The sequence below is a fragment of the Taudactylus pleione genome, unplaced genomic scaffold (genome assembly GCF_031769625.1).
Source record: "Taudactylus pleione unplaced genomic scaffold, aTauple2 ptg000327l, whole genome shotgun sequence".
Classification (NCBI taxonomy): domain Eukaryota; kingdom Metazoa; phylum Chordata; class Amphibia; order Anura; family Myobatrachidae; genus Taudactylus; species Taudactylus pleione.
Window position 1 is genome coordinate 1,308,363 of NW_028284728.1, and position 14,261 is coordinate 1,322,623.

At 45.7% G+C, this 14,261-nt stretch overlaps 1 protein-coding gene across 1 annotated transcript in view; it reads left to right on the forward strand.

Annotated features, from left to right (window-relative positions):
* BRWD1 (bromodomain and WD repeat domain containing 1) overlaps positions 1-14,261 on the forward strand; it is a 200,857-nt gene that overhangs the window by 61,716 nt on the left and 124,880 nt on the right. The window contains exon 5 of the mRNA XM_088443141.1: positions 11,835-11,985. Coding sequence (XP_088299267.1) covers positions 11,835-11,985 — 151 coding nt within the window. The remainder of the gene's footprint in view (positions 1-11,834; positions 11,986-14,261) is intronic.

A 14,261-nucleotide genomic window follows, 5' to 3' on the forward strand; every position in this document is an offset into this window, starting at 1 on the left:
GACCAAGCGCGGGAGCACGCATCGTCGGTGAGATATCTGGTACACAATGGCTGATGTGCCCGATATGTACATATCTTCTAGTGTGGTTAGGTTTAGGCCCTAAGGGGGAGAGTTGGGGTTAGGCACTAGGGGGGAGGGTTAGGTTTAGGCACTGGGGAGGGAGAGTTAGGGGGAGTGTTGGGATACAGACTGAGGATGCTGGCGTCGGGATTTTGACCGCCTGGATCCTGAGCGCTGGCATCCCTTACCATCCTAAAGGAAATGGAAGCAAGACATAGTAATGGGGAAAAGGAATGAAAACAGTACTCCGCACAGACCAGGTAGTAAAGACCATGTGAATAAGCAATGAAGTTTACGTAAAAATAGTAACTGACAATATTGTGTGTCCAAAAGCAATTACAGAGGCTTGGTTAACTTGGTCAAACAATGCACCAAATAGGGGGGCCCTGTGACTGAAATTTCATAACCATCCGGAAGATAAAGCATAGGGAGAACACGGCCCTTGCAGGCACAGGTATAATGGACACACACAATGACAGGTAATGCTCCCCCCCCCCCCCCCCTCTCCTCACTGAATTAATTACTGCCCATTACACCCATACATTCATAATATTAAATAATTACTGTGCTGGCTGCTGCAGTGCTGTCTCCATTCTCTACATCACAGGTTCTCGAACTCTGACCACAAACAGAGCATGTTCCAAGTAACCTCACAGAATCACAAGTGAAATAGCTCCTGTTGTGGATCTTTTAAATGTCAGTGAGTAATGAATACACCTGTGCACCAGCTGGGTGACCTGGAAAACGTGACCTGTGTGGGGTCCTGAGGACTGAGTTTGAGAACCACTGCTCTACATTCTCTGACTGCGAGGTCACTGGTCGGGACTCAGGAGTCAGTCACGCTGGGGAGAAACCTGACTTTCTGAAGAGAGGATGAGTAGAAGCTCAGCTGCCAGTCCACCCAGGTGGCTTCAGTTCAGGCTGATCATCTTAATCAGCCCCCTGCCTCTGGCCCCCCTCCCCGACCATGGATGGGACTGTGTGAAGAGCTCAGCCGCACTTTTCTCTATAGTAGGTTGCCAGTGCCTGTCATACAGTGTGATGGGCGCAGCGGCAGACGGCAGCAGTAACAAGTGTCTCGGCAGCAGCTGCAGCCTGGCACCTCCCTGCAGTGCAGGAACTGCTGAGCGGGCCCTGCTCATGTTACAAGCAATACAACCACTGTCCCTGACTAAGCCCGGCCGGGAGAAACTCGTAGGACACACCCACCAAACTTCTTCGCTGACCACCACACCCAGAAGCAACACCACACACCGCAGCAGCGAGGAGGACAGCTCCGTACGTAAGAACTCTGCTAGACTGAGATGACCTTGCTACACACGCTGCCCGGACCTCCGGCACACACCTCTCTGCAAAAACATAGACCCTGCCAGCACAGGAGCACTTCAGAAGGAGTCATACGAGGTTGCGACACTAACAAGGCCGCCACACTTGTCAGCAACTACAAATGGGACAAGGAGGTGCACACACCACAAGTAAACTTTTTGTTTCCTTTTATTGCAACTTTCTTTTTCAGGGTCCATAGGGCTCGACAGGGAGAACTTGGGGTGTAGGTAGTGGTTGAGGACCACGCAGTTAAAGCTTTAGCTTCTAGGACGCATTGGTCTATACCCCGCCCTTGAGCCAGAGTGCACTGCCCGAGTCTCGTCACCTTTTATGCAGTGGGCTGCTTAGGCAGCCCAAATAGCTTTTATTTTTATGATTTTACGTAGTTATATTTTTGTATACTGAGCGCAGAGCACCAAACTGTCCACAGGACGTCTGCGCTGCTGCACCGACACCCATTCGGGCGCTGCAACGCCAGTTTCGGCTGGGGATTTTGGTGGGCATCCCGGGGTCCTTGCTAGCTGGCCCGTGGACGGACCCAGACTGCAACCCGGATGTTAAGGGGACAGGTAAGGCGGGTCATCGCTCACGGTGATGTGCAATTTGGCAGTCATACCTCCAGTATCAGGAGACAGACCAGAGGTGCTGAATGTGGACACAGCCTCCATCCAATGTGATCCACTAGACTACCAGCGTACATATGTAGTGGGAATCCAGCGTACTGGTGGGTAAACAATCAGCATGGGGAGGCTAGCTTTCGCCATTAAAGCGGCCCCTCCCATCAGCTCAGGGTGCCATTCCTCTGAGGTCTCGCTTCCCTTAGCTGCTCTTCTCCTCCGACAACGCCCCCTCAGAGGTCTCCGGGTGCCATTTTCTCACAGGCACAGCCACAGCTCTCTCGGGGAAACGCAGGGTCCGGTCTCCCTACATACCTCTCCCTGAAGTCAGTGTATGTAGCGCTATAGCTTAATAGACACTGAGTCTGTGTAGTTGATTGTGGTGCCATATTGCAGTTCTGCATTGTATGTGACTTATGCTAGCGCTGCCTGTCTGTTTCCCTTTCTATACTGTCAGCATATATCTTTCCCTTTTTTCTCTGACTTTACACTAATATACAGGTGTATTCAGATTTTTCGTTGTGCCTCACATCTATAAAACTAAGTATGTGAGGCTTGTCGCATACAGTTGGTTATTGCACTGTGCCATATTTGTGCTGTATGCTTCTGCAGCTTGCCCAAGTATAAGACCGGACCAGTATACTGCATTCCTACTGGTAATCTGCATACACAGTGGTTGCATTATACCCAGTGCCATTATTGCTCTGCAGCTATGGCTAGCAAAGGCAAGAGTAACAAACAGGCATCTGCACCCATACTGCTATCATGCAAAATGTGCTGCAGGCTTAAGTAAGGAGGATTTGATACAAGATGGGTTATATAGTAAGTTTTATACTCCCATCAGGCCCATCAGACCTCCCAGTGCCTGTACAAGAGCTCCCCTGTGCTTTTTCTCAAGTGCTGGCTACTATTGCGGACCGCTTAGCGTTTCTGGCTGTAGTCCCTCCTATGGGGTTACCGCAGCAGGCTGTAATTCCCCCTCTGGGGTTGCCACAACAGGTACAGGTGATACAAGTACTTCCTGTACCCCCACCATGGGTAGATGTTCTTTCTAACTCAGTGCAGAGTCTGGTGGCTACCTCTACTGACTTTCAAACTATGTTGCAAGGTGAGAAGCCCCTACCCTGTAAGCCTTTTAACCATCCTTTGTTATCTTCACAGCCCATGCAACTCTCAGAATCTGAAGTATCATCTGAGGAGGCAGAAGATGCTGATCTCTCTAACACTGACTCCCCTCTGGAGGCGTCTGAGTCGGTCCAAAATAAATATTCCTTCCTTGGTACGAGCTGTGAGATCCATCTTACTAATAGAAGAGGACAAGCCAGCCCCTAAATCTAAATACCCTCTGTTTAAACGACAAAGTGGTTTCAGCAGAATTCACTCTATATGATCAACTAACTGAACACATGCCTGCAGCCTGGCAGATGCCTGGTAAGAGGTTTCAGCCACAAAAACGTCTTACCTCATGCTACCCATTCCCTGTGGTTCATTGTTCAAAATGGGAACCCCCCCTGCGATAGACTCCATGTTACGCATTTAATTGAAAGCGGTACGTTGCCTATCCCTGCGGTAACCTCTTTGAATTGATCCTACGGATAGAAAGGTGGAATCTTGCCTGAGATTGATATACTCTTTTTCCCTCAGATGCTTCTAGGGATCAGTTATCTCTTGTTGCTTACATTCGAGATGCAGCATCCTATATTGGAGAAGCGACATTGGATGCCAGTCTACTAACCTCCGGAGTCTCGGCCGCGGCTGTCTCTGCCCGCTGTACCCTGTGGCTACTCACATGGAAGGCAGATGCGGATTCCAAGAAAAGCCTAGAAGTGTTGGCCTACAATGGGGAGATCTTGTTTGGCCCAGACTTTGACAAGATTGTAACCACGTTGGCAGCATCAAAAACTGCATTTCTGCCTTCAGCAACTAATACTACTACAAGGCCTCGGACTACATCCTTTTTAAGTCCTTTTTATCCTCAAGGAAAGCCTAAAGGTCAGTCCTTTCCTAGGCAGTCTGCTTCCACTAGGGCTGCCAAACCCAGGACCAAGCAGGCCTGGAACATCAGACGCCCTGCTTCAAAACCAGAGAATAAGCCCTCAGCCTGAAGGGACGGGCCTCCCACTGGGGGATCCCAGAGTGGTAGGCTGACCTTCACTTCGCCCAGTGCTGGTGTCAAACCACAATGTATGCTTGGGTAAGGGAAGTGGTCTCTCACTGGTACGCCCTCACATTTCTTTAACGGCCATCCCACCAGTTTTTCTACACAGGCCCTCCTTCAGACCCAAACAAGGCCTTACATATCCAGAAAGCCATACAGTCCTTGCTGCAAGCAGTGGTAATTGTCCCAGTCCTGCTATCTCAGCGAGGGACTGGTTATTATTCTACTCATTCTAGTTCATAAGCCAAATGGGTTTCATCGCCTATCCTCAACCTCAAATCCCTTAACAAGTTCCCCAGTGTACCCAGGTTCAGGATGCAAACCCTACGCTCCATCATCCTAGCTATGGAGCCTGGGGACTTCATGGTATCTCTGGATATTCAAAACTTGTATCTACATGTACCTATAGTGCACTTACATCAGCGATATCGCCGGTTTGCTATATTACAGCAACACTTTCAATTTCAAGCTCTGCCCTTTGGACTATCTACAGCTCCACGGGTGTTTACCAAAATTATTGCCATCATGGCGGCCCACCTACGTGGTCAGGGTGTCACTGTTACCATATCTGGACTACCTCCTGCTCCTAGCAGGATCCACAGAAGTGCTTCAATGCCATCTGCAGCTAACCATTGCTTTCCTGTACAAGCACGGATGGTTAATCAACTAGAAAAAGTCCTCTCAGAATCCCTCAGAAAATGATTCATCTGGGAGCCCTGCTTGGTTCTCCGGATCAGAGAATCTTCCTGACGTCTGATAAGATCTCCACACTTCAACTACGAGTGCGCAGATGTCTCCACAGTCGCCGAGTATCGATCCACTCAGCAATGCAGGTTCTGGGATCCATGGTGTCCACCTTTGACATGGTGGAATATGCGCAGTTCCACTCCAGGCCTTTGCAAAGGCTGATCCTCTCCAGGAGAAACCTGGTTACCCCATCGGATCAAAGCTCAGATGATGGTGCTTTCTCCAGAGGTGCATCTGTCTCTATCTTGGTGGTTACAGACATCTCCTCTAACCAAGGGTCGCCCCTTTTGGATCCCGGACTGGGTAATCCTAATGGACGCCAGTCTCTGGGGCTGGGATGCTGTGACCGGTTCGCACTCCTTTCGGGGCCGCTGGACATCGATCAAATCAACCCTGCCAATCAACTTATTGGATTTTCAAGCAGTCTACAGGGCCCTCAAACTGGCCCAGCACATAGTTCACGGAAAACCTGTACAGGTTGTCTGACAATTCTTCAACCGTTGCTTACTTCAACCATCAAGGAGGCACTCTAAGTCGGGCAGCAATGACAGAAGTGTCACGTATTCTGACATGGGCAGCGGGTCACCTCCCGACCATCTCTACAGTGTTCATTTTGGGAGTTCTCAATTGGAAGCCGACTTCCTCAGCCGTCACGACGTGCATCCCGGGGAATGGTCTGTTCACCAAGAGGTGTGTCAACTCCTAGGGAACAGATGGGGCCTCACAGAGGTGGAGGTCATGGCCTACCGACACAATTACAAACTGCCAGTGTACGGGTCCAGGACAAGAGATGCCTAGGCAACCTCTGTAGACGCATTACCAGTTTGCGTACCTCTTCCCTCCATTCTACCTTCCTCAAGTTCTTCTGAAGTTCAAACAAGACGGAGGCATTGTCCTGCTGGTGGCTCCAGCTTGGCCCAGACGTCATTGGTACTCAGATCTTCAGCATCTCTCCATCGACACTCCGTTCCTGTTGCCTCAACGACCGAGTCCTTGCCTTTACCCGGACCTGGGTAGTCTGTCTTTGACAGTGTGGCTCTTGAGACATCCTTCCCGAGGTCCAAAGGATTCTCTAGCTCTGTAGTCAAAACTATGCTCAGAGCGCGTAAGCCAGCCTCTGCTCTGATCTACCTCAGAGTGTGGCGTACATATTTTCAGTGGTGTCGTACCAGATGCTACGACCCCAAAGTGTTTAGGATTTCCAGAGTCCTGGCCTTCCTTCAAGTTGGATTGGACCTTGGACTCTGTCTATTTGGTTCCAGCGTAGACTTGCTCCGCTTCTGGATATCCACACTTCCTCCAGGGTGTCCTCCGGGTTCAACCTCCCTTTGTCCCTCCAGTGGCTTCTTGGGATTTGTTTGTCATTAGTACTTCGTGCCCTCTAGGTCCTCCATTTGAACCCCTGGATTCTGTGAAACTCAAGTGGCTAACAGCAAAGACTTTTTTTTTTCTCTTCTGGCTATAGCTTCCGCCAAAAGAGTGTCAGAATTAGGGGTGCTCTCCTGTTGCTCCCCATTTCTAATAATCCACCAGGACAGGGCTGTGCTTCGGACTTTAGGCAGGTGAGGCCTCCTTGGATGTGGTCCGTGCCCTCAGGATATATGTGGAACGTACCAGTTCTCTTCAGAAATCGGATTCCTTATTTGTGCTGTATGGATTTCACAAGCAGGGATGGCCAGCCAACAAACATTGGCTAGATGGCTTCGTGTGACTATCTCACAGGCTTACACGCAGGCAGGCCTTCCTGTACCAGCTACTGTTACTGCTCATTTTATTCGTTCTGTGGGTCCTTCGTGGGCAGCTCGTCATGGCGCCTCAACTAAGCAGCCTTGTAAGGTGGCCACGTGGTCCTCTGTCCATACCTTTTCTGAGGTTCTATGCTTTTTGATACCCTCGCCTCTCGGGATGCTTCCATTTGGGCACCGGACTCTCCTCTTAGCGCAGGAGAATCCCCACCCTTAAAGGACTGCTTTGGGACATCCCTGAGGTCTCCCCGTTTTGCACTGAACGCTCCAGGGCATCCCAGCTGTCTGCTGTGTCTATGGGGGTTGGTTGCCCGGGGAGGAGGGTTAGCTGCTCAGTAATGTGGCTGTGTGGGGGGTGGGTGATCGGTTGTCCAGGGGGTAGTTGTACAGCAATGTGTGGCTGGAGAGGGGTTGTTCACCTGGGTTTACCCCATTAGTGGCGTGGCTGTGGGGGTCTGTTGCCTGGGGGATAGGTGCTCAGTAATACTGTCACAGGGAAAGGGGGGGGGGGGGGAGTCTGGCTCCTACATTTTAGAATAATTAGTCAAGCTCTGCAGTATATGACTCCGTAATAGCCACAATATCCAGATCAACCCTTGTCATTATTGCAGTTCTGAAATGTTCTATCCAAAACTCCTAGCATTTGCACATACAGTATACAGTCGGGTGCATTAATATTGGGACATTGACAGATTTTTCTTATTTTGGCCTCTATTCACCACCACAATGGCTTTGAAATGAAGCAAACAAGATGTGCTTTAACTGCAGACTTTCAGATTTAATTTGAGGGTAATTACATCCAAATCAGGTGAACGGTGTAGGAATTACAACAGTTTCTATATGTGCCTCCCACTTTTTAAGGGGCCAAAAGTAATGGGACTATCAACTCAAAAGCTATTTCATGGACAGGTGTGGGCTATTCCCTCGTTATTTCATTATCAATTAAGCAGGTAAAAGGTTTGGAGTTGATTCTAGGTGTGACATTTGCATTTGGAATCAGTTGCTGTCGACTCTCAATATGAGATCCAAAGAGCTGTCACGATCAGTGAAGCAAGCCATCATTAGGCTGAAAAGTCAAAACAAACCCGTCAGAGAGATAAGCAAAAACATTAGGTGTGGCCAAATCAACTGTTTGGAACATTCTTAAAAAGAAAGGATGCATCGGGGAGAGCTCAGCAACACCAAAAGACCCGGAAGACCACGGAAAACAACTGTGGTGGATGACTGAAGAATTATTTCCCTGGTGAAGAAAAACCCCCTCACAACAGTTGGCCAAATCAAGAACACTCTCCAGGAGGTAGGTGTATATGTGTCAAAGTCAACAATCAAGAGAAGACTTCACAAGAGTGAATATAGAGGGTTCACCACAAGATGTAAACCATTGGTGAGCCTCAAAAGCAGGAAGACCAGATTAGAGTTTGCCAAACAACATCTAAAAAAGCCATTACAGTTCTGGAACAACATCCTATGGACAGATGAGCCAAAGATCAACTTGTACCAGAGTGATGGGAAGAGAAGAGTATGGAGAAGGAAAGGAACTGCTCATGATCCAAAACATACCACCTCATCAGTGAAGCGTGGTAGTGTCATGGCGTGGGCATGTATGGCTGCCAATGGAACTGGTTCCCTTGTATTTATTGATGATGTGACTGCTGACAAAAGCAGCAGAATGAATTCTGAAGTGTTTCGGGCAATATTATATGCTCATATTCAGTCAAATGCTTCAGAACTCATTGGGCGGCGCTTCGCAGTGTAGATGGACAATGACCCGAAGCATACTGCAAAAGCAACCAGTTTTTTTTAAGGCTAAAAAGTGGAATGTTATGCAATGGCCAAGTCTCTCCCCTGACCTGAATCCGATTGAGCATGCATTTCACTTGATGAAGACAAAACTGAAGGGAAGATGCCCCTAGAACAAGCAGGAACTGAAGACATTTGCAGTAGAGGCCTGGCAGAGCATCACCAGGGATGAAACCCAGCGTCTGGTGATGTCTATGCATTCCAGACTTCAGGCTGTAATTGCCTGCAAAGGATTTGCAACCAAGTATTAAAAAGTGAAAGTTAGATTTAAGGTGCATACACACGATCAGATTTTTTCTTCAGATATGGACGATAACGATTTAAAAATCGTTCAGTCGTTCATATCTGATGAAAAATCGTTCATATCTGACATGCCTGAACGATGGACGATCAACGATGCGCGTTCCCGTTTGTCAGATAACGATATCTGACATCTGATGGGTTTGCAGTCAGACTTGGACGATTCCATTCATTTTAATGCAGTTAAAAATCGTTCAATCGTTCAAATCGTTCAAAATTTTGGTCAAATCGTCCAAATCGTTCAAATCGTTTAATCGTTCAGTCGTTCATCTGACAAATCTGACAAGTCTGACAAATCTGACCGTGTGTACTCTCCATTAGGATTGTTTAGTTTGTCCCATTACTTTTGACCCCTTTAAAAAGTGGGAGGCACATATAGAAACTGTTGTAATTCCTACACCGTTCACCTGATTTGGATGTAATTACCCTTAAATTAAATCTGAAAGGCTGCAGTTAAAGCACATCTTGTTTTTCATTTCACAGCCATTGTGGTGGTGAATAGAGGCCAAAATATAAAAATTCTGTCAATGTTCCAATATTTATGCACCTGACTGTAGCTCTAAGAGTATTGTTAGTGCATTTCGACGTTATTCCAACACAAAAAACAATGACAACGATTTAGTCCATATTTTCTGGTCTCAGATGCTGATCAGTGTTTGTTCAACTGTTTGATTAACTGTTCTGCATATCACACTTTGTACTTTCCATATCTAGCTGACCCTATTGATTTTAAAGAAATGGTTTGTCTGATTATGGCTAACTGGCCTCTAATGGTCCGCTGATCAAAGCAGATAAATTGCACTATTAGGTATGCACATGCTCAATAAACTATACTATACCCTCAAGAATATCCACAAAACAAGTAATACCAATTCCAAATTCATCATGTATTCGCATACCTTTAAATACCCCAGATTATTTTGCATGAGGGTGAATGCAGAATGAGCGTAGTAGTCATGCAGGATGGAAATGGAAATCGCATACATTTTGATGAACTTATGTATATCACACTTTGTACTTTGCACACTTCGTATTTTCCACATCTAGCTGACTCAATGGCCAGTCACTAACCTTATGTGAGGATTGCCTTCTGCCTGTGAGCTGTGCCAGGGTCTTGTACGTGTATGAGAGAGGCAACAACAGCAAAGCTCTGATACAGGCAGTTACCATTATGACATCACAGCATGACCTCACACACCCCACCAGACAGGCAAAGACTGGTTATTTGTTATGGGGCCCCTGTTGTATTTTGTATGACTTAAATAGGAAGTTAAATCACATTTTCCTTAGGTCAAACTACTACATTCACATTAGAATATTTTATTATTTTTATGGTAGGGTTTTTCTATTAATCTTTGGCTATGTGAGGCTTTGTATGTACACAATTTTACACACTAGTTGTGGTTTTTTAATGTTGCAGTAGATCAGCGATCAGTTCAATTAAGGATAAAACACTTATGTCACGGACCGCTCTTAAGGCGCACATCCACTAGGGGACTGTGAAACGAGAGCACGATTACGACATTGCAATCGTGCAGTCGTTTCACAGTCTGTGATGTGCCTACACTGAACGATCAGTTGTTCAGTGTAGGCACATCAATCATCCCCGAACATGGTCAACCTGACGACAGGTTGACCAGCATGTTCGGGCGATGATAGATGTCAAAAACGATCAACGGGCCCACGCATTGCTGGTAGTTTTTGACATTAAACTGCCCAGTTTGCGGCCGATTAACAAGTGATTGAACGATAACGATGTTGTGTTTCTTTGTGTATTGACTTTTTTTTGTGTTCTTGGAGTTGATTACCCTTTTAAGATTGAGAATGCTATTGTGGATTTCTCCTGTCCTATAGGATTGTTAAGGTAGGAGTTTGTGGAGTCTTGGCTCATGCTAGGCAGATTTAGTACCTGATCTTTTTCACACTCCCTATTTCTGTTTTGTGAATTTACTGTATTTGTTCAGCTCACTCAAATGAAGATCACAAGGATGAGGAAGATTACCCGGTGGATTCCCTTTTATAATGGGCTTTTTTTTTTTTGGTCTCAGCACCGTGCCTGTAGTCGCAGCATATTAGTGTGGTGTTGTTTTTTTTTTTTTCTTTCTTAAAAACCCATTTAAACCAGCCAACACTGGATTTGCGGATATAATTGTATTAGCCTGGTTAGCGTGGATGTTTAAGGTATTCTAAGATTTTTTTTTTTTTTTATTTAGTGCTCCAATGTTTTTATATGCATTGTTAGCGACCCGCCCTGGATTTGTACGGGAGCAATTTAGAATTTATGGCCATAGTCCTTTTTTTTTTTTTTTTTTTTTATTTTTTTTACTGAGCTCTTTTTCTCCTTATATCTACACGACCAGATTTAGTTTTGACGTGACACGCAAAAGGGCCATGTGAAGTTGTCCATGAGCAAAACAGTCTCCTCTCAGGACAACCCCTTCCAGGTTAAGTGTCCTTGTGCTTTTATTGTCATGCCTAAGCAGACTCTTACCAGGTATTGGACTTGTTTGAAATTGAAGAATTGTTTTTCACAGAAATGAAATGGGAATGGCAAAAAAGGGGCTTACATCAATTTTTCTGGAGAAACCGGATAATACATATCAACCTCTACACGGTATAAAATGAAGTCAATCGTTGTGATATATCTTTAACGGTTTAGGCAGCGAAAGCAAGAAAGTGCTCTGATGTCTGTTTTTTTTTTCATTGACTTGCTTCACTAAAATAGTCACTGCTCGGCTCCCTTCTGTCATGCATCAATGTTTCATACACCTAAACCTCGACAAATGCTCTATAGAATAGTGACAACTGCATCAATATCTGTCCAGTGGTTCTTAATATTAGCCTGAACAAACAGACTCCTACCAGGGACTATTTTATACTATGTATAGATTTGTGATCAGACTGCAGTTGCTGCAGACTGTTCGATTTTTGACTGATTGAGGCAGAGCAGTGAGATTTGCCCTGAGTTTATGCCAAGGCAGGAATAGATTATTCTGAACTATAGTATAAATCAAGTAATGGAAATCTAAAGTACAGTTGCTCTATATATGTATTTATAACATTTACTATTTTTTTTTTAAGCTCATGGTTAACAATCATACGGATCCGGAGCATTTGGTGAAGCTGTGCCAGGGGTTAATATCCATGCCTAACAGCAATGCTCCAGCTAATAATCCCAAACCTCACTGTTTGCTTGGAATTGATACACAATCTACATCATGCACTGAAAAAGGTACTTATGCACCCCTAGTTTTAACAGTTATGTTTTATAATGCTGTGGATTTGTCTCCATTAAATATTTTTTATTCTTAAAAGAGAGAACTTAGTAAAACCATGCAGTATTGTAAAGATAATTTCTTCCTTGCTACTTCATGGCAGCCATTATTTTGGCATTATTTTCCCAGGGACCACTTGCCTAGTGTATGTATCCTTGCTCCTCCCTTGTCTTTTTTTCCTTTCTCCTAGTCAGGCAGAGTAGGGAAGTTATCTTGTTGCTAGAGGGCTTTGTCCAGTGTGTACAACCTCGTTAGCGACAGGTCCCGGCGCGGGGTGCTGGTATCGGCAAGTGCATACACACTGCCGATGGGGGCAATGCTGCATTCAACTGCATGTCCCCCGCTAACAATATCGCCCGGCAGATTTGCATACAAGTTCGATGGAGAATGTAGTTTGCTACGCTTGGGGGGACGTGCATCCTCGGCGACAGTCGGTAAACAGTGGCTGATCTGGATGATATGTTGGCCCGATCCGCTGGATCTGGTGACCTACAGTCAGGTGCATAAATATTGGGACATTGACAGAATTTTCATATTTTGGCCTCTATTCACCACCACAATGGCTTTGAAATGAAACAAACAAGATGTGCTTTAACTGCAGACTTTCAGATTTAATTTGAGGATAATTACATCCTAATCAGGTGAACGTTGTAGGAATTACAACGGTTTCTATATGTGCCTATATGTGAAAAATCAAAACAAACCCATCAGAGAGATAGCAAAAACATTAGGTGTGGCCAAATCAACTGTTTGGAACATTCTTACAAAGAAAGAACGCATCAGAGAGCTCAGCAACACCAAAAGACCCGGAAGACCACGGAAAACAACTGTGGTGGATGAAAGAAGAATTATTTCCCTGGTAAAGAAAAACCCCTTCACAACAGTTGGCCAAATCAAGAACACTCTCCAGGAGGTAGGTCTATATGTGTCAAAGTCAACAATCAAGAGAAAACTTCACAAGAGTGACTATAAAGGGTTCGCCACAAGATGTAAACCATTGGTGAGCCACAAAAACAGGAAGACCAGATTAGCGTTTGCCAAACAACATCTAAAAAAGCCATTACAGTTCTGGAACCACATCCTATGGACAGATGAGCCAAAGATCAACTTGTACCAGAGTGATGGGAAAAGAAGAGTATGGAGAAGGAAAGGAACTGCTCATGATCCAAAACATACCACCTCATCAGTGAAGCATGGTGGTGGTAGTGACATGGCGTGGGCATGTATGGCTGCCAATGGAACTGGTTCCCTTGTATTTATTGATGATGTGACTGCTGACAAAAGCAGCAGAATGAATTCTGAAGTGTTTCGGGCAATATTATATGCTCATATTCAGTCAAATGCTTCAGAACTCATTGGACGGCGCTTCACAGTGCAGATGGACAATGACCCGAAGCATACTGCAAAAGCAACCAAAGAGTTTTTTAAGGCTAAAAAGTGTAATGTTATGCAATGGCCAAGTCAATCCCCTGACCTGAATCCGATTGAGCATGCATTTCACTTGATGAAGACAAAACTGAAGGGAAAATGCCCCAAGAACAAGCAGGAACTGAAGACATTTGCAGTAGAGGCCTGGCAGAGCATCACCAGGGATGAAACCCAGCGTCTGGTGATGTCTATGCGTTCCAGACTTCAGGCTGTAATTGCCTGCAAAGGATTTGCAACCAAGTATTAAAAAGTGAAAGTTAGATTTAGGATTGTTTAGTTTGTCCCATTACTTTTGGCCCCTTAAAAAGTGGGAGGCACATATAGAAACCGTTGTAATTCCTACACCGTTCACCTGATTTGGATGTAATTACCTTCAAATTATATCTGAAAGTCTGCAGTTAAAGCACATCTTGTTTGTTTCATTTCAAAGCCATTGTGGTGGTGAATAGAGGCCAAAATATGAAAATTCTGTCAATGTCCCAATATTTATGCACCTGACTGTATATTGTCTAGTGTGTAACCAGCCTTAGGCCCATCGTATGTGCCTCTGTGAAGCCGTGGTCGGGGTGGTGCCCTATGGAGAGGCAGGTGCGCGGCGATGTTTGCCAGACGTAATGTGGCAGACGGTTGAGCTGGGAGTCGGTTGCCTTGAAACTCACCGCCTGAAGTATGGCAATCGCTTATCTGGCTGGGGCTGGCCGAAAGCAATAATGGCGCGGCCGTCCCAGCTGGCAGTGCGGGAAGGTCTGTGAATGCACCTGCCTGTGTCAAAGGGCTAAGGACTTAAAAAAAAAAAAAAAAAAAA